Source organism: Lepidochelys kempii, chromosome 10, assembly GCF_965140265.1.
Source record: "Lepidochelys kempii isolate rLepKem1 chromosome 10, rLepKem1.hap2, whole genome shotgun sequence".
Taxonomy (NCBI): domain Eukaryota; kingdom Metazoa; phylum Chordata; order Testudines; family Cheloniidae; genus Lepidochelys; species Lepidochelys kempii.
In genome coordinates, this window is record NC_133265.1 from 2,282,287 (window position 1) to 2,302,308 (window position 20,022).

General features: G+C 60.3%; 1 protein-coding gene across 4 annotated transcripts in view; it reads left to right on the forward strand.

Moving 5' to 3' along the window:
• The first annotated feature begins 1,400 nt into the window (after nucleotides 1-1,400).
• LOC140918048 (uncharacterized) overlaps nucleotides 1,401-20,022 on the forward strand; it is a 19,664-nt gene continuing 1,042 nt past the window's right edge. The window contains exons 1-11 of one of the 4 annotated variants that reach the window (XR_012161064.1): nucleotides 1,401-1,507; nucleotides 2,171-2,515; nucleotides 6,439-6,543; nucleotides 7,422-10,091; nucleotides 10,790-10,902; nucleotides 11,104-11,162; nucleotides 11,506-11,669; nucleotides 12,307-12,469; nucleotides 12,895-13,086; nucleotides 16,901-17,623; nucleotides 17,728-17,817. Coding sequence is in view for 2 of the 4 variants with exons in the window: in XM_073361633.1 (XP_073217734.1) it covers nucleotides 1,465-1,507; nucleotides 2,171-2,515; nucleotides 6,439-6,543; nucleotides 7,422-10,091; nucleotides 10,790-10,902; nucleotides 11,104-11,162; nucleotides 11,506-11,669; nucleotides 12,307-12,469; nucleotides 12,895-13,086; nucleotides 17,728-17,949; nucleotides 19,726-19,879 (4,230 nt within the window). In the remaining 2 variants the exon portion in view is untranslated. Of the gene's footprint in view, nucleotides 1,508-2,170; nucleotides 2,516-6,438; nucleotides 6,544-7,421; nucleotides 10,092-10,789; nucleotides 10,903-11,103; nucleotides 11,163-11,505; nucleotides 11,670-12,306; nucleotides 12,470-12,894; nucleotides 13,087-16,900; nucleotides 17,950-19,725; nucleotides 19,880-20,022 lie in introns of those variants that run through there. The other 3 variants (XR_012161065.1, XM_073361633.1, XM_073361634.1) reach the window with 3 other exon arrangements.

Sequence of the window (20,022 nt, forward strand, 5' to 3'; positions counted from 1 at the left end):
AGCACAGACTTTCCTCTTTGGCCACTGGGCTAGCAGAGACCTTGACCCACACGGTGTGATTTCTGTGGGGGGACATGTTTGCATAACGTGTATGTGGCTTGCATGTGTTTGTGTGTTTTGTGTGTGCAAAAGCCTGGTTTTCAGGGGATGGGGGGGTGGTTTGCTTTCATTGTACTTGGGTGGTTTGTGGAGTGTCTGTCTAGTGTGCAGTGGGCTCTTCGCCGAGTGCCTTGTGTGGCTTTGCCTGTTTGTGAATGGCACTGCAGGTGTTCTATAGAATGTGTGGGTTGTGGGGTTTGTGGTGAGAGATGCATTCCGGGGCGGTGGGGGTGTATTTGAGGGGTTGTGGATGGGGGCGTAGGGGTGCACTGGGGTGGGGTTGTTTATGGGGGGAGTTCAGGGGTTTGGGGCGCCGGGGGGCGGGGCGTGGGGAGGGCGGAGCAGTGCGGGGTTTGGGGGGCATTGGGGCGGGGCTTGGGGAGGGCGGGGCAGTGCGGGGTTTGGGGCGCCGGGGGGCGGGGCGTGGGGAGGGCGGGGCAGTGCGGGGTTTGGGGCGCCGGGGGGCGGGGCGTGGGGAGGGCGGAGCAGTGCGGGGTTTGGGGCGCCGGAGGGCGGGGCGTGAGGAGGGCGGAGCAGTGCGGGGTTTGGGGGGCATTGGGGCGGGGCTTGGGGAGGGCGGAGCAGTGCGGGGTTTGGGGGGCATTGGGGCGGGGCTTGGGGAGGGCGGAGCAGTGCAGGGGTTTGGGGCGCCGGGGGGCGGGGCGTGAGGAGGGCGGAGCAGTGCGGGGTTTGGGGGGCATTGGGGCGGGGCTTGGGGAGGGCGGAGCAGTGCGGGGTTTGGGGGGCATTGGGGCGGGGCTTGGGGAGGGCGGAGCAGTGCAGGGGTTTGGGGCGCCGGGGGGCGGGGCGTGAGGAGGGCGGAGCAGTGCGGGGTTTGGGGCGCCGGAGGGCGGGGCAGTGCGGGGTTTGGGGGGCGTCGGGGCGGGGCTTGGGGAGGGCGGGGCAGTGCGGGGTTTGGGGCGCCTGGGGGCGGGGCTTGAGGAGGGCGGGGCAGTGCGGGGTTTGGGGCGCCGGAGGGCGGGGCGTGGGGAGGGCGGAGCAGTGCGGGGTTTGGGGCGCCGGAGGGCGGGGCAGTGCGGGGTTTCGGGCGCCGGGGGGCGTGGGGAGGGCGGGGCAGTGCGGGGTTTGGGGGGCGTCGGGGCGGGGCTTGGGGGGGGCGGGGCAGTGCGGGGTTTGGGGCGCCGGGGGGCGGGGCGTGGGGAGGGCGGAGCAGTGCGGGGTTTGGGGCGCCGGAGGGCGGGGCAGTGCGGGGTTTGGGGGGCGTCGGGGCGGGGTGCGCGGCGCTGCTCTCCGCGGTCCCGTGCCCTGGTGCCGCCGCAGCGGGGGGTTTCCTGCCGCCGGCTCCAGGCAGCGGCCGCCCCTGCGCTCCCGCAGCCGGCGCCGAGCGCTCCGCCCGCGGGCAGCATGGGCAGCCTCCTCCCGCTCCTGGCGCTGCTGGGCGCGGCGGGTAAGAGCCGGGCCGGTACCGGGGGTCTCGGGCCCAGCCCCGGGGACAGTCGCTACTGCTCGGCCCGGGGCGTGGGGCTCGCAGGGCTGCGGGGGGTTCAGCTCGGGGCACGGCCCGGCCCCCGCCTCTGAAGGGCGGCTTGGTCCGGGGGGGGCTCCCGCAGCGAGGGGGAGGCTGGCACCCACGGGTGGTGCCCCCGGGAGCCCGGTCCAGGGGATGCTCCCGCAGCGAGGAGGAGGCTGGCACCCATGGGTGGTGCCTCCGGGAGCTCCTGCAGTGAGGGGGAGGCTGGCAACCATGGGGGGTGCCCCCATGAGCCTGGTCCAGGGGATGCTCCCGCAGTGAGGAGGAGGCTGGCACCCACGGGTGGTGCCCCCGGGAGCCCGGTCCAGGGGATGCTCCCGCAGCGAGGAGGAGGCTGGCACCCATGGGTGGTGCCTCCGGGAGCCTGGTCCGGGGGATGCTCCAGCAGCGAGGAGGCAGCTGGCACCCATGGGTGGTGCCCCGGGAGCTCCTGCAGCGAGGAGGAGGCTGGCACCCACGGGTGGTGCCCCCGGGAGCTTGGTCCAGGGGATGCTCCCGCAGCGAGGAGGAGGCTGGCACCCACGAATGGTGCCCCTGGGAGCCAGAAGCCTTTGACCAAGGCTTGATTTCTGCTTCTAGGGGGTGCCGGCTCTTTGGAGGAACGTGGGAGCTGTGGAGGCATCATAGACGTGATCAGTGCAGCTAATGGGACCATCCACTTACCAGCGGCCAAGGGCCCCCTGGCACCCACCGGAACCTGCACATGGGTGGTCGCAGCGCTGCCCTCCGAGGAAGTACGCGTGGAAATCAAAGCCCTGGAGGCTGCTGCTCATCCCAACCTTAGCGTGCGCTTTGAAGGTAGCCCAGGGGAAGGAGCCGGCAGGGAGGTGCCTGTGGATATTGCCCACAGCTTTCTTCTGAAGGGACAGGGCAGAACCGTGATCAGAGGGAGCCTGGATTCCAGTCTCACTTTCACTTACTGGGGTAAGAACCACTCAGAGACTCTGGAGCTGTTGCCAGTTGGCCTGACCTAACTGCTGCACACAGGCTGAGCCATGTGCAAGGCACAGCGATGCCAGTCCCTGCCCTGAGGAGCAAACAGGCTAAAGCAAGGGTGTAAGACAGGGTTAGTGGCAACAGTGAATGTCACTGCGGGGGTGTGGTGCTAGGGGGGAGGCGGGTGCTGTGGGATTATGGACAAGAGGTAGGTGAATGCAGAACTCTGCTGTCTGCAGGGGAAAGCTGCACGGGTTTAGCTGTGTGTGATTTTAAAGCTGACTTAGGGAAACCAGTGCCAAAGGCCGTGTGGACGCTTATTTCGGTTTAAATCAGGTTTCTCTCTGTTTAGGCTTCAGTTTAAACTAACCAAACAAGTCACCCTTAAACAGCAATAAGGGAATGCCCAGAGGGATATGTACTGGTTTAACTAAAACCATTGCAAACTAGTGTGAGTTAAACTGGTGCAACTTTCTTGTGCAGACAAAGCCTGACCTATATTGAAGCCCATGCCTCTGCTGCATGCAGTCTGCTAGACGGTGTGCCTGGGGAGAAGGAATTGTCTTTAAAAGTACATTCACTGCTGTTTCTAAATTTTAGCCTGTGGGTTTCCTGTTAGATTTGGGCTCTGTCCCTTCACAGGCTAAATAACGAATAGCATAGGAATTGCCAGACCTGCACTCCACCTAGCATGGTATCTTGCTTCTGGCAGAGGCCAGTACTGGATGCTTCAGAGGAAATGACAAGAAATGCTGCAAAAGGCAGTTATAGGCCCAGGGAGAGATTATTTGTCCTGAGAGAAAATTTCCTGTAATCTGTCCCCTGGCAGAGCGTCTGATTCCTGGTGTTTCTGAGAAAAATTGTTGCAAGCTGGTGCCGAAAGTCCCTGCTTTTATTGGGTGTGTTTTGGAAATACAGATGCTGACTTTCACTGCAGTAAATGTGAATCAGTGTGTCTGCTTTGGCTTGAGCTATGCACATGGGCTGTGCAAAATACCATCACAGACATGCTTCCTGGGATGCTCTGTGAGCGAATAGAATCATAGAATCATAGAATATCAGGGTTGGAAGGGACCTCAGGAGGTTATCTAGTCCGACCCCCTGCTCAAAGCAGGACCAATCCCCAATTAAATCATCCCATCCAGGGCTTTGTCAAGCCTGACCTTAAAAACTTCTAAGGAAGGAGATTCTACCACCTCCCTAGGTAACGCATTCCAGTGTTTCACCACCCTCCTAGTGAAAAAGTTTTTCCTAATATCCAACCTAAACCTCCCCCACTGCAACTTGAGACCATTACTCCTTGTCCTGTCCTCTTCTACCACTGAGAATAGTCTAGAACCATCCTCTCTGGAACCACCTCTCAGGTAGTTGAAAGCAGCTATCAAATCCCCCCTCATTCTTCTCTTCTGCAGACTAAACAATCCCAGTTCCCTCAGCCTCTCCTCATAAGTCATGTGTTCCAGACCCCTAATCATTTTTGTTGCCCTTCGCTGGACTCTCTCCAATTTATCCACATCCTTCTTGTAGTGTGGGGCCCAAAACTGGACACAGTACTCCAGATGAGGCCTCACCAATGTCGAATAGAGGGGGACGATCAAGTCCCTCGATCTGCTCGTTATGCCCCTACTTATACATCCCAAAATGCCATTGGCCTTCTTGGCAACAAGGGCACACTGCTGACTCATATCCAGCTTCTCGTCCACTGTCACCCCTAGGTCCTTTTCCGCAGAACTGCTGCCTAGCCATTCGGTCCCTAGTCTGTAGCTGTGCGTTGGGTTCTTCCGTCCTAAGTGCAGGACCCTGCACTTATCCTTATTGAACCTCATCAGATTTCTTTTGGCCCAATCCTCCAATTTGTCTAGGTCCCTCTGTATCCTATCCCTAGGATACAGAATAGGCATGTAGCCTGCACTCATCAGGTGATCTAGGCCCCATCTATTGTATGGTGCGATTGTATCATTTGTGTGTGAGCTCGTTATCTGAGTGAAATGGGAGACATGGAGTTTATCTGGATAAATGGGAGTTCAGCAAAGAGGGGGGTGTTTTCTGTGTCCGTGATGCTATTCCCACCATGTGACCTACATTCAGATAATGCAGGAGTTTTGGTACAGAGGTTTCTATTTTATTTCTTCATGCAAATGCAGGTGGTAATTTTGGTGAGTTCCAGCTGGATTTTGAACCATGCCTCAGCTTTTCCTTTCACAGGAAATGGCTTTCTGTGAAACCTGATGCTGCAAAGAGTTAAATTCCCAAGTGGCTGGTTGTATAAAGCAAAGGAGCTTCAGAAAGAGGACTTTTTGCACATTGAAAAATGGCTTGATTGGTTTTTGGGTAAAGAACTGCCCTGAGCTGCTGGGGTGAGAGCCGGGGGGAGGGGTCTTGTGTTTGCAGAAATTAAGTATTTAGGAAAACAGAGAGAGACCAGGGGGCTATTCTGGCCACTGTACAACAATACTCTTCTGTGTTTATCTAATGCTGATGGTGTACTCACTGCCAATGCTTGGCTCAGACTGTACAAGCGTCACTTCATTTGAGCTAGAACTTCTCGCAGACCTTGAATTAGGAAACCTTGCAGGTAGGAACAAACCAGCGCCCCAGTCCTGCCAGCATGCGAGCCTGTGCCTGGTTTTACTCCCAGGGGAGGGCGCCAATGAAGCCAGACCAATACTCATGTGTAAGCAGGTGCTTATGCCCAACAGAAGACAGGTGACCCAAGTTACTGGCAAAGGCTAATGAGCTGTCGCTGGGGGGGCGCGAATTTGGGAATTGCTTCCCATTGGCCAGGATGACGAGGTGGCGCTTGAAAGCGCTTGGATTGCTTGGGAGACAGCAGTGGGAAATGGAAACATTTGAATGGCCCAGCAGCCTCGTTTCGGGGTGTGACCCCCAGCTTGGGAACGGCTGCCCTAAGCATTATTGCATCCAGAGCATGTTGCCAACCAGAGCTGCAGCATGATTTCAGTGCGGGGAGCTGCATCTCTTTCCTCGCTAGCGCTGCCTGGTTCTGGATTCCTGTTGCAGTCCCTAGTCAAAGCTGCCCCCCCCGCCCACACTGGGGGCGGAGCTGGGTCACGAGGCAGGGTGCATTCGGGCCTTTCCTCGGTCATGGCCCTGGTTCCTTCCAGTGCAGTGATGTGCTTGGCCAGAGTCTGCTCCTGGGCCACAGCGAACGTGTCTCCTTGCCAGGATTGCTAGTGCTTATATCATCCTCCCAGCCCCCTCAGGCCCATGGCCATAGCAATGCGGCTGCTCTGGGCTGGGGGTAGGTGGAAACACCCTGCTTGGCTTGGCTTTGTTCTCTTGGAGATTTGGGCTTTGGCAGGGGAGGATTTATTAATAATTGGCCAGTGCCAGTCGTTTTTGAGGCTTGGGAGACGAGGCCTTTATGCAGGGCTCTCCTTGTGGCAAATACCTCAGCTTGCTCTGCAGCGTGTGAACAGTACACGCGGGTTGGTTTTCCGTCCGTCTCAGCCAGAGAGACAGCGCCCATCCCTTGTCCCATGCCCGACAGTGTTTCCACAACGGTAGCTTGTCGGGGTCTCGGTTGGGGAGGGTGAGTGTGTGAGTCCCCCTTGTCACTGTGGTGTCCCGGGCCCCATTGTGGCCTGCTTGTTTGGTTAGTAAAAGGAAGGGCGCTTGCATGGCCCATGGACTGGAAACATCCTGGCCAGCCGTGCTTGTGGGAGTGCCCCTCAGAGCCTGGCAGGCCGAGACACCGCACTGGGGAGCCACCACGTGGGGCACGTCGCCCAGCACTGCCTCCCCGGGCCGGTGTGCGTGTGTTGCCTGGCCTGCCTCCGGCGCTCCGGCTGTAGCATTCCCGCGTCGCGGGCTGGGTGCAGGACTCTCTGCGCTGTCTCCGGCCGGAGGGGACCCAGGATATGAGCAGCGCCCACTCTCTCTCTCTCCAGTGGCTGTGGATTGGTGTGCGCGGCTGGCCCTTTGCTGCTCCGTGGTGGGATCGGCACAGACCTGTCTCTGCCCTGGGAACTCAACGGGGCAACGCTGCCGGACAGGTAAAGGCTCTGCCTGGGCACTAGGCGATGGGGCTGGGGGGAAGTCACAGGGAGCCAGGGGGGTTCTGATTCCCAGGGAGCCTTATTCTCGCCCCTAGGGCTGGGTGAGATGGTCCCGCTCTCCCTGGGAGGAGGTTGGATGCTCCCTCCAGTCACCCACCCCGTCCTGTGCCAGTCATGTCAGTCAGCCAGCCCAAAAGGCTGGCCGGCCTTTCCATGGGCATTTCCCACCTCTCGGCCAGGTTCATCTCCTGCCCAGGGCTCAAGCAGAGTAGGCAGAGGCCCCTGGGCTGGGCTTTTCTGCTGTTCCTCTCCCTTATAACCAGAACTCAGGCCCAGAGAGCTGTTGGGCTAGATGGGCATGGTGAGATCCAGCTCCCTCCTGGGAATACAGGGCTGTCTTGGGGCATCGCTGTGTCCTGCACTGGGGGGAGTCAGGGGGAAACCCCGCCTCTGGACTCAGCCCCGTTCAGAGATGGGGAATGCAGCATTGGCATAGCCCCTGACTCAGCGTTCACAGCTCAGACCTTCCCGGCTCCCCGGCCTGCCCCACTCTGAGCCCTGCGCTGCCCTCGGGGCCACATGGCTGAGCGGAGTATGGAACATTTCCAGCCCACGGCAGCTGCGCTCTGCAAACCCTTCCCAGCGACTCATCACGTGTCCCACGGGAGGTGGGGCCGGGCCTTAGTCCCCACTTTACAGAGAGGGGAATTGCCTTGCCCAAGGGGTCGCAGAGAGTCACTCTCAGGCCCGGGGCAGGCTGAGAACCCAGGAGTCCTGACTCCAAGCCTTGGGCTAGTAAAAGCATTTCAGTCCCCCGGGACCAGGGTGACTCCTTGGGCTCACAGCTCTGCCTCAGTCTTTGCCTCTCTCATTAGGTGTGGATGCCCTGGAGGCTCTGAGGGAAGGTGTTGGGCAGGTGGCATCACAAGAGGCCCCGGTGAAGCTGAGGGGGGCTGTGGTATCTGGAGCTGCTGAGCATCTCCACAGCACCAGCAAGGCAGCCCCAGGCCCTCGCCCTGGCCTTGCCCCCCACCAGAGCCCTGCGGCCTGGCCTGCCAGCACTGCAGAGAGCCCTGGAGATGCGCTGAGTAACGCTGCCCCTGTGCCCCGAAGGACGTGGCTGGGCAGGAGAAGGAACGGGCCTCTGGCTCAGGATGGAGCGAACGCTGAGTGTGTGGAGCCACCGGCCACTGCAGCAGCTGCTGAGCACTGGGACAGAGCCCGCGACCCGGGAGTGCGTATGCACCCGTCTGCTGCAGGAAAGGAGACGCCCGCTGGAAAGACCGGCAGCCCCTTGTTCTCTGCGAGGTCACAGTTCAAGGCAGCAAATCCCACGTTGGTGCCTCTCCCTGGGACAGTCCCTCTGGAAAACCTGAGGGGAAAAGATCCCACTTCCCTGGGGGGCAGCAGCACCCCTACAAATTCACCCGTGGTGTTTCCTGGCTCTGCCGCCCGGGAGCCGGCTTCATTGGACCAGGCACCTTCCAGCATCTCCGCAGTAACGGATCCAGTGTACCCCAGTGAAGAGCGCGCGCTCACGGCAGGGCCCTCGGACCCAGAGCCATGGAGCATGGAAACGCCGGAGGCGGCTCTCGCCCTGAGTGAAACTAGTGTGGAGACCAGCCAGGGCAGTGCTGTGGGCGCCCAGAAGCCAGTAACCTTGTTGCCTCCCTCTGTGCCCGTGACCAGCCCTGCTCCCGGGGCTAGCTCAGGGGACGATGGGGCTCAGCGCTTTGGAGGAGGGATGCGGGGGCTGGGGACGGCACACCGGGAAGCTGCCGTTACTACGGAGTTGGACTTCACTGACCTGGGCCTAGGAGCCAGGCTGCCAAGCCCCACTGCGGGCTCTGGCACCCTGCCGCGAGGACAGACAGAGCCCGCCATGCGTACTGCAGCCCCCGCACCGTGCGACTCTCTGGAAACCAGCCAGACACCTGCTCTGCAGCTGGATGGCCGGGAGAGTCTGACCTGGCGGCTGGGGGGCAAAGCTCAGCCAGCCACAGAGACCAGTGGGACCCCAGTGCGCACCCCAGGGAGCAGCCTGACAGAGACGCTCGCCACAACAGCTCACTCTGCCCCAGGACTGCATTCCAGCATGCATCTCATGGTGCCCCTGGGGAGCCCCAGGCCTGGGGAGGACCTGGGCCATACGCTGGCGGAGGCTGGCTCTGAGGAGTCGCCAGGGCGCAGAGGTGTCGATGGAGTCCCAGAAAACATGGACTTGTCTCTCTCCACTGACACGCGCACAGAGGGGGACCCTCGGGCAGCGTCGTGGGCAGAGTCATTCCCCGGGGCTTCTCCAGACAGGACGCCAAGTGTCTTCGCTGGGACCCCAAGGCCTTTGGGCAACCTCACAGCACCTGCCCCATCCCCTGGCTCGGCCCAGCCCCCAGCGCCAGCTGAGCAGCTCAGCACGGGGTCCAGTGTCTCTCACCCCACAGCTCCTGGCCACGAGAACGGGTCTCTCAGTGAGCGCGCCCTGGAGCCCAGGCTGTCAACACCAGCCCCAGCCTTGGAGCGGTTATTCCGGACTCTCACCTGGCTCCCTGAAACCCCTGCTGCGAGGAGTCGAGTGCCTGGCACAGGGGAGCCCCGCAGCACGGTCACAGCCGCGCCTGGTACGGCTGTGTCTGTGGACACGTCCTCCCAGCCTCCCGTCTCCTGCACTCACGGGGCCAAGCAGCCCTCCCTGGCTCCTTCCCCAGTCATGGCAGTGACGTCTCAGGAGGGAGTGTTCCCGGGAGCCTCCAGCGGGGAAGCCGTGCCCCATGGCCCTGGCACCGTGCAAGCCACCACTCCTCTGGGCTTTCAGCCTCCGCCAGCCAGCCAGCCTGCTAGAGCAGATACACCGGCAGCCACTCTGCAGAGAGGATCCACTGCACTCAGCCCGACAGAGCCCCCTGACCCTCCCGGGACCAGGCTGAGTTCCCCATTCTCCTTAGAGAAGGACGTTTCAGGGTCTCCCGCTGCCCTGGGACTCGCAGAGCTCGGCGTGGCCACTACCCAGTCTCCATCGTGGGACACGGCGACCACTAATGCCTCAGTGGCAACGCCCTCATTGGCATCTGCAAGCTGGAGGGGAGGGACAGAGAGGCTGGGCCAGCGGGCAATGACCCCCCCAGCCTGGCCTGCGCAGGCTGGGGCTGAACCGGGGAATTCCAGCCAAGCCACTGACGCAACAACCCCGAGCGGGGCTGGGAGGAGCTTTCTGAGCATCAACACCGGGGCCCTGTTCAGCCCCACGCCCCCCACCCCAGAGCTGATACTAACCGCTGAGAGTGCTAGGTCCCTAGCTGGCAGCAGGAGTCCCTGGCCCCCCCTGGCAGCCACCCCGAGGGCATGGGGTGCCGATGTTACGGATCCCGTGAGCAGTGCCAGGACGAATGTCCCCTTCGCCAGCACGCAGCTCAGGGCAGTGATGCCACCCGTGACTCCTGGCCCAGCTGGTGCGGCAGATGGGCAGCCCCTGCCTGTCACCACCAAGGGTGCCCGTGGCAGGGCACAGAGCGTGTTCGTTGTGGAAGACCAGCCTCCTCTTCTCAAAGGTCAGTCGGGCAGCGCCTCCCCTGGATTTCTGGGCTGCTCTCTGGGCAGGGACGTCCCGCGGGGGAGAGGGACGGGGAGTCGCATATGGTCAGGGGTGCAGCTGGAGCAGTCCAAAGGCAGCATGCTGGTAAAGCAGTGTGCCAGGGGCGGGATGAATGGGGTAGTGGGCTCTCCTCTGGCCAGGCACAGCCAGTGTGGGGCCCCATGCAGGTCAGGCTAATGCCCCTGACACCATGTCAGCCCCTTTGCTGGGAGCTGCCCCCGTGCCATGCTGCTCAGGCCCCCTCTGCAATCCTGCCGTGGTGCCCGCTGGGGGATGTGGTTCTGCCGTGTGGGGTGGCCCCAGAGCAGGCCGCGGGCGTCTGCTTCCAGTGGCGTTGAGCCACGCCGAGGGCACACTCCGGCTGTCCATGGTGATCCCTCCGGGCAGCGAGTCTGGAGCCCGCGAGGCCTTTGGGGTGACTGCAGGCCTGGCACAGCTCTGCTGACTCGCTGTGCCTCATGGCTCCATGCCCGGGCCCCTGCGCCCCGCTCTCCCTCGCTTCCCCACGTCTTCCCTCCCTGTTGCCCCAAGCTCGGTGTTTGGTGCCAGCCTGAACCGGGGCGCTGCTGCTGTGCAGAGCTGGCCGGGGCGAGGGCCAAGCACTCGCAGTAACGGTTTCCCTGTGGGCTGGGCTCGGGGTGTCTTGCCTCACAGCGACCCGTCTCCGCATGCCCTGTGAACTCGCGCTGGATATGGAATTCGTTGGCGCCTTCCGGACTCCCGGGTCGCAGGCCCATCGCAGCCTGGTGCAGAGTTTCAATGAGACGGTGAGCCCGGGGGGCGCTGGGCCGGGCGGGGCTGTCCCACGGGGACTGAGCTGGTGGTTAATGGCTGCGGTGCGGCAGGGCAGGGAGCGTGCTGTCCAGTGACCGTTGCCATGGGTGGCTGTGGGCTCGGAGACCGGGGTCCCCTGCAGCTGGGGCCAATTCTCTCGTCACAATGCACCTCCTTCCTGTGTCCCCACACAGGTGGCGCCCCTCTTCACGGCTGTGCCGGGATTCCAGAGCCTGGAAGTGACGAGGATCAGGTAGGAGCGTGCCTGGCGCCCCAGCTCCCCTCCGTGTGCAGGGGCCCGGGGAGCAGCCCCCGCACGGGTGGGGAGAGTGAACTGCACAGCTCGGGCTTCGGCTTGTCCTGTGTCGCCGTCACATTGTTGTGACTTTGTGTCAGAGCTCGTGGTGTCCCCTGCGCGCCCCCCGCCTGCCCCATTCCCCCGGTCAGACCCTGAGCCTGCAGAGCCAAAGCATCAGCACCGGCCCTGCAGCTGGAAGAGGAGCACGGGTAGCTGGGAGGGAGTGCAGCGCCCCCCGCCCACCCCATGGCTGCCCCTGAGGGTAGGCTCTGACCCGTCTCTCTGGCTGCTCCCCCAGGAAAGGCAGCGTGGTGCTGGAGTACGATGCCCTCTTTGCTGCGGAGCGGCTGCGTGGGCCAGTGCAGGGCTTGGGTGCCCTTTTAAACCGGACGCTGCTGTCGGGCACCGCCCGCTCGGGTCTCCGCATCGCCAGTGCCATCGTGCTGTGGAACGTGGTCCTGGGTGAGTTGCTTGGGGCGCATGGCAGCAGGGCATAGAGTTGCTGCAAAGGAGCAGGGCTGCCAAGGCCTGGGCATGGAGCTTCACTGGCTTCTGTGTCCCCCCCCCGCCCCAGACCTCCTGCCATGGCTCTGTTTGCTCCCCCACCCCCAACTGCAGCCCCATGCACCCTCCATGCCCTCATCATCCTGTCAGCTCTGTGCCACAACCCCCGCCCCCCGTGGCTCAGCACGCCCTGGAAGGGCTTCTCGTTCCAGGAGCTGCACTGGGGACCTCGCAGGCAGCGAGTTGTGCCCCAGACCCGGTGGCTGCCCCCTCATGCAGCCAGGCTGGCTCTGCGGGGCTGGCGGGCGCAGGCAGGGAGTGCTGTGGCATTGCTGGGGTGAGCAGGGGCCGTTTCCGCAGTCGTGATGTGGGGCAAGCCGCTCTCTAGTGCGGATGCCTCGCAGAACCGAGCCCCCCATTGTGCAGATGGGCCTGGTGGAGGAAAGGGGCTTCCCCAGCGTCTTGGCGAGTCCGCGGCAGAGAGAGAAGCTGAGCCCAAGGAGGCTGGCTCTGTGCCCTCTGGCTCCCCTGGGGAGGTGGGGGTTGGGGCAGAGTGTTGCAGCGCTCTAGACGGTCTGTGTTTGTCTGTCTGCAGAGAGGCAGCTGGACCTGTGCACGGCCCTCTTCTCGTGCCACGCTGGCTTTGAGTGCATCAGCCGTGGGGCCGGCAATGCCAGCTGCACGTCCGTGTGCCACAGAGATTACTGCAAGAACCACGGCATCTGCACACACCCGCGTGCCCACGAGCCCGTGTGCCAGTGAGTATCACGCAGACGGCAGCCTGGGGGCAGCCACCTGGCTCAGGGCCCAGCGCAGGCTAGGCTGGGGTAGGCCACCCCACGGCAATGGATGGAGAAGAAACGAGGTTCTGGGCTGGGCCCCAAGGTGGAGGAGCCTGGCGTGAATAATGGGGGCTCTCGGTCGCTGCTGACCTGGTCTGGGGTGAGAGTCCGTGGGCAGGCGCCGCCCCCTCTCCCCGGCTCCCGATGCCCTGTGCACCCAGTGTCCCGGTCTGAGTCCTCCCTGGCTGGCTCCCGAACATAAGCAGGGATAGGAGCCCCAAGGGCCCGGCATGGCCGGGCACTGTGATGTGGAGGGATGACGAGGGGCAGGAGGTAGGACCTGGGGCCAGCTTGCTGGGGAGCAGAGCCTGCCCCTCTGACCCTCTCCCGCGGTGCTGCAGGTGCCCCATTGGCAACGACTACTGGTTCATGGGCCCGCGCTGCGATTACAAGGTGACCCAGCAGAGCCTGCTGGGTGTGGCCTGTGGGGTGCTGCTGACCGTGGCCCTGCTGGGCCTTGCCATCGCCTGCCTGGTGGTCCGGAGGTTCAAGGCGCTGCTCCTGGAGGCCAGGGTTGATCAGACCAAAAGCAGGTGAGGAAGCGCGGCCGGGCGGGGCCGGAGCCAGCTACGGAGCCTCTCCCCTTTGACCCCCGGGTTGGTGGTGGCCCTGTGAGGCGGATGCCCCTCAGCGAGCGCCACGGGGGCCTGAGCCCCCTCTGCCCTTCCGGGGGGCCGGGAGCCTGCAGTGCGGAGGGTGGTTCAGCCCCACACTCTGGCTGTCGCCCTGCAGCTCTGCCTGGCCTGAGCTCCCACGCTCTGGGGTAGACAGAGGGACTGGGGGCAGGGCTGGGAAACGCCCTCTGAGCCAGCTGGCCCCATGCGCCTGCTGTGTGGGGCATGTTGTGCTGGGCACAGGGGACGTGCCCCCGCCCGGCTGGGCCCTTGGCGAAGCTTCTGTGCTCACGGAGGCAGATTAGGCACGTGTTCTTCTGGAGTCCCCAGCTGCATTGACCCCCCCGCCCCCCGCCACTTCCCTGTGCCTTCCACACCCACCTGGAAACACCGTGTACCCCCACCTGGGGGCGCTGTCTCTACCTACACCTCTGTGCACCCCCAGGGCCCCCCTCTGCCCAAAGCGGGGATGCCCCCGGGCAACCAGGGACCCTCCTGCCCCTTCAGGGTGCAGCGCCCACGTCCCCCCACTTCCTGCCTGGAACACCCTTAGGGAGTCTTGCCCCAGGGACTACGGACACCACACCTCCAGCCTCCCCGCCCCGCCCGCGGAGGACCTCCCATCTGCTTGTACACAGACGCCCTCTGCCCCCGCCCAGCATGCCCCCCCCGGCTAGGCCTGCACTGCTGGCTCCCTGCCGGGGCGTTGTTATGTGTGTGGGGGGGGGACAGTTAGAGATGGGCATGATCCCGGGGCCCGTGGGGGGCTTTTGAGGCCGTTCTGCTGGTCTGGGCCGGGAGCTGGTTGCGGAGTTGCAGGAAGGAGGGTGCGGGGTCGCTGACTCGCCCCTTTGACTGGGGCAGGTGTGGGACGCTCCCGGGCCCCTGTCCGCAATGTCACTCACTGAGGTGACCTTGAGGCTTTTGCTGCTTGTCCAGGATTGTGGGCAGGGAAACGGGACTGGGCCTGCTCTGAGTCCTGCCCCGACAAACGCTCTGTGGGGCTGATGCTGGTCCCAGGCTGGGGTGGGAAGAGGGGAGCACGAACACCCCTCCACTGGCACCGGGAGCTTGTGCTTGCTGGGGAGCCTCGCAGGGCCCCAAGAGTCTTCATGGCCAGCTTGTCCTACTGGGGCTCACTGACCGAATGGGCTGGCCTGGCCTAGTGGGGCTTGGCCGAGGGTCTTTCACGTGTTTCTGCTGATGCGCCTCAATCCTGACCCACATGCCTCTGTATCCCAGCCCTGCCCCGCAGATGCTCCCCTGCCTACACACAGCTCTGACAATGCCCCACCCTCAGGCTCAACCTGCTGGCCCCTGTTATTCCAGCCCTGCCTCTTCCCCTCCCCATCCTGCCCTCAGTGCCCTGTTCCCCCCTATTCCAACCATGCCTCCATAGCCGCCCCCCCTCCACACATGCACCCAGCTCTGTCTCAACCCACAGGCCCATTATCCCAGCCCGGGGCTCTGCCCCCAGCTCTGCTGAGTCTAACCCCTGAGGCAGGACAATGGTCAGTCTGGCTGAGGTGTTGCTGGATCTAGCTCCCTGCTTCGACTGCCCAGAGGGGTCAGTGCGAGGTGATGGGGGGGGTGCCCCCCCCATGGCTCAGTGCAGTCGGTGCCTCTGCAGCCAGCCTCATTTCCTGCCTGTGTGAGAGTGATAGCTCCCCAGGGCTCCCTTCGAGGGACAGGCAAGGAGCAGGAGGCTGCGGAAGCTCCAGCGGAAATCCGGCTTGGGAGGAATTTGGGACGTAACGAGAGCAGAGCCATTGTTCTGGGCCTCGTGCGAGGGCTGGGCTGCACGGCTCCAACGCGCGTGCTGTCCGTCAGCCCCCTGGCCATGGCCAGGGATCGCCTGGCTGCTGAGCCGTGGCAGGAGAGTGCAGAGGGGCCTGGCTACCGCCTGCTCTGGGGCTCTAGAATCTCTCCCCGGCATGGGAGAAAGGACTTGTTTAACTCAGAGAGGAAATGAATCAGAGGGACATGACAAAAGTTTATAGATCAAAGACTAGTAGCTCCTGTCTCTCATACACGAATATCCCTGGGATGTTCAGGGACACTCAAGAGTGGGAAATTCAAAACTGATGAAAAAGGAACAACTTGTCATACCATGCATCGTGAGCCCGTGGGACTAACGGTCACAAGATATCGAGGGCCTGAGGACAGCAGGCGTGAAAGGAGTGTTAGCTAGAGAACGAAAATATTCAGAATTAAAAAATAACAAAACCACCCCCATAAAGTTTTGGCAGGGATATAAAACCACCTAGTTCCAATTGCAAACACGGGCGGGATGAAGGATTCTTGTCCTACGGCTACCATCCTGTACTGCCTCCCTGCAGGATTTCTTCCCTGCACCAGCTGGTATTAGACAGTGTTGGGTACCAGAGCCGCTGACCTCTGGCTCTGATGTAGCCTGGCCTGAATGGCAGCAGCTTGGCTCATCACAGAGAGCCACCCTTGGTTGGAGCACCCCCCTGCCCCAGCCGCACGGGGGGTGGGTGGTTTGGTGCCAGAGAGGAGGCAATTGGTGATATTTTTAAACTGAAGTTGCCAGGAAGTGGCCCAGTGAGTACATCCATGAGGGGGAGATGGGCACATTTAAAAAAAAGCAAGGCGGGGCGGGGTGTGTGCAGGATTTGTTCTGCAAGCAGGGAGTGCTGGCAGCTGTGAGCATCAGGGCCTCAGCACTCTGGGGTGGACCCAAAGCAGCAGGCCGTGAAGAATGTCTCCAAGTGAAGTTCCCGGGCAGGGGGCCCTGAACTGGCGGGAACAGGCCTGGCTGTTACATGGATCCCTGCAGCCAGCTCTGGGCAGCACTGGAGGAAGGCGGAGCTGCTGCAGCCTGCTCACCTCAACCACCCCCCCAGGAGGCCCAGGGCAAGGGGGTAGATGGGGCAACAGCTGCTGGACGATGCTGGGGGGAATATCCAGCCTCAGGCTCTGTGAGGTGGGAGCTGGGGGTCAGGCAGGGCTGCCTCAGTGCAGCCTCCTTGTCTATGCAGGCAGGAGCCCGGCAGGGAGTCGGCTCAACATCTTTCCCTCCCCCCAGTGGAAAGATCCTTACTAGGCCCCTCCCCGTGACACCAACAAACCCCCCGCCCCCACCCCAGCACAGTTCTACTCCTGCCAGCCAACCCCTGGGCAGCAGCGTAAAGAAGGCCTGAGTGTCCGAGGGCCCCGAGGCTGAGCCAGTGCGTGTGGCTGGGGCAACAGGGGAATGAATCCTCCATGCGCGCATGGCTAGGAACCACGGCCCAAGAGCAAGCGGCCGGCTGCTGCAGACAGCCGCAGCTGTGCGCCACCCTCACCCGTTCTGGACGGCTGACCAAGCCCCTGCCTCTCTTGCAGCAGGGCCAGCCTGTTTGTCCACATCCTGGCTACAGCCGGACGGGTCATGCTACCCTCGCTGCAGTGTGACGCCTCACAGTGCTCCACTGACCTGGTCTTCTTCAGGGCGGGGGACGGGGACACTTGTTCCCAAGGAAACAAACCACAACAGCAGCAGGCTGCTTGCCATCTGATGTTGTTTGTCCTTCCAGAATATGCCCCACCCCTGGCTAGAGGGTGTGTGTGACTTGGGGAAAGCTTGCCAGAGTGCATGGAGAGGCCACAGGGCTGCAGGAAGCAGAGGGTAACACTGAGGCTGGGGAGCGAGTTGAAAATGCAGATGTTTCTGAAGGCAATGCTAGGGCCCCAGAGTTCAGCGTTCACTGAACCGTGTTTACGTCAACAGATTGAAAACAACTTCAGCTACAGAACTGCCTTCTGACGGGCGCAAGGAGAGAGACCAGCCACCAGGAGGTTTCTGGCTAGCATGGAAGTGGACTTGTTACAGCTCATGGATCTGCCTTTATTGGGTGTCATTTAAAATACCTCCTTGGGCTTTAACTATAGCCGTGGCCCCATCATTGCAGCTCCACATTAGACGTGTGTGTGCACCAGGAGGAGTCTATTAACACTGGGCAGAGCCCTTGTGCTCCGGAGACGTGGGATAAGCCACTGCCCTTCAAGCTGCAGCCTACCATATGTGCCGCAGGCATTGCGCACAGGTCACAAACTGTTTGGAGGACACGCAGCAGACTAAAACCTGCTCCTGGCAGATAAAAGCCCTTCCTTCTCCTTTTACATTGGTGCCAGAGACTGGACATCCTGGGCTGGCAGGTAGCTGCAGCTGCCTTGGGGCTTGTCTGCCCAGCTTGTGCTTAAGCCATGTGGACGTGGGTTTAAGTAACCAGAATATCCATGAAGGGGCTTGGTCAGAAACAGCTAGTGTGCTTCGCTGTCACTCCAAGTGAAGCGTAGCCACTTCCCTTTGCTGCCTTTTCTCCTAGGCCCAGACACCGGTGACTCAGAGCTATTGGGTTTAAACAGTAACACGCACATCATGCAGCAGATTTCTCACTTTCTCTTGTGCAGCTCAGCTCTCCACAGTTTGTAGAATGAAAAGCATCCTTATGTAAGCTGCTGTTAAGGCCCTGCGCTAAAATGACTGGCTTGTACCAGTAATAAATAGCTTTGCTTTCGGAATTGCTATAGTAAAGTCCTGCCTTGTTCTTTCAGCTACCGACGGTTTTGTCGCCTCGATGATGTGTCAGCTCAATACTGGTCTCAATCTTGGCTCGCCTCTGCCAATTCTTTGGACAACCCAGCTTTCAGCAACTCTGAGGAGCTGCTCCACTTACAGATGCTAGACCACAGCTGTTGCAGCTGTAAGGATGACACTATGATCCCAGACAGCTACAAGCAGCAGACCACGCCTATCAGCACTGTTTGCAGGCCCAGGTAACTTTGATCATCAGCATGTTCTACTCCACTATTGGTTTAGGAAAATGCATAGGAGAGACCAGGATTACTTCTGTTATGGTCTACTGTGGGGCAAGCTTACTTGGATGCCAGTGTTGAGGGATGCTAGGGGAGATAGGAGCATATGAATGGAATGGCAGAGACGAGTCGATTTCAGAGCATGCAAGAGCCCTTTACATGTGGCTGCTTTCCAGCTGCACTTAAGTTTTGGCAGCAAAGCTGTTTCAGCCAGGAGCATGTGTAACCCACACACCTTCTGGGTGTGGTGGTCTGTCCCATCTAGTGACACCGAGACCACTTAAAGAGAGAGATAATAGGAGCCTGCTCTACAGCCTTAGTTAACAGCCAGGTAGCTTTTAGCCCATGCAGTAGAGATTCATGCACTAAGCTCCAGAGGGCCCCAGTTTGATCCTGCCCGCCAACTGGGGTCTGACGGTGTTACACATGGAAACAAATCACACCTCTTAAGTGACACAGCTATGCTGCAAAGAGCCCTAGTGTAGATGCAAATATACAAGCAAAAAACCCTTTTTACTGGTATTACCTATTCTGTTTGGGGAACTGGTTTAAAAACATTTGCTGTATAAACAGCATGTCCCCTCAAAGGGTTTGCCCATATCTCTCGACCCGACCCGCAGACCTTTTAAAATGTGTCTGCTGTGGAATCTACAGAGGAGGGAGGGATGGACTGGCTGGGCCAGTTGGCTCTGGTTAAAGGGACAGCAAACAGCAGGGCACTCACAAACCATGTGCGTGGGGAGACGTGTTCTTGGCAGAGATTTGTTGATCTGACACCCAGGGCCATGTTTTGATTTTAAACACCAATTTGACAGCTCCAGCCCCCTGGTTCACGCGCACACAGTGTCAGCAGACCAGCTGCCACCACTGCAGAAAACCCGGAGCAAGTTTTTGGGGGTGAGGGAGATCTCACAGGAAAGGGCAGAATTTAAATGTGTCAAGGAGCAGCAGCTGGCCTTGCCTCTGGCGTAGGGCCAATACATCCTGCAGGCCAGCAAAGGCTTATTTATGGAAGAGGCTATCAAGCTTTAAACAACTTTCCAGTGTTATTGCTTGTTTTGAGCTCACAGCAGGGCACTAACCAGAAAAGGGTGTAATCAGCTTCCAGGGGTGTGAATGGAAAAAGGAACGAAATTGTTTCCAATTTGAGAAACAAACTGCTAACCATAACATAACCACCCCTCTCCCTGCTGGGGGGATTCTGGTTGCAGAGGGAGATAGGACACTGCAGGTCTCCATCAATCCCCTTGGGCCTGCTTCAACACTGCTTTTAAGTAGTCTGCTCCGGGGAAAAGTAAAGTGATGCCTTTTAAAGCCTGAGAATTAGTTTTATCCCTTTCTGCCCCTTGTCATTTCCCATGGTTAGAACTTGCATTAACTTTGTACATTTAATATGTACATCCTGGTGCAGTCATTCCTGGGATACATGCAGAGGGAAAGCTTATGCTCACGAAAGCTTATGCTCAGATAAATTTGTTAGTCTCTCTAAGGTGCCACAAGTCCTCCTCTTCTTTTTGTGGATACAGACTAACACGGCTGCTACTCTGAAACCTGTCCATATGCAGATTCCCAGGAACTGACTACTGTGGGGATGGGACCCTGGCCCACAGATTCTCTACTGTGCTTTAGGAACACTGCGAAGATTAAGCTGTAGCTGACAAAAGAAGACAGTGCTAGGAAGTTTTGTTTTGTTTTTTAAACTGAGTCTTTATTCACCACCTCAGTCTTTTCTTCTAGCTTTCCCTGTGACTGGGACACAAGTTCTAGTAGCATAAACGATCCCATGATTGACTCTGGAAAAGCCAGTGATATTTCTGTGTCAAGTTGGCCAATGGAACCAGTTCAGTGGACACCCTTTCCAATTCTACATCATCTTTCCAGACAACGGCCAGTAAGTAGAGTGCTAACAACCTAAGATAAGCTCCCTGAACAATAAGTCAATCTAGGCAGTGATTGCAGTGTAACGTACATTATGCTGAGAGGCGGAGGATAAATCAGAAATCATAAACAAGCCTTTTTTTAAACATCCTAACA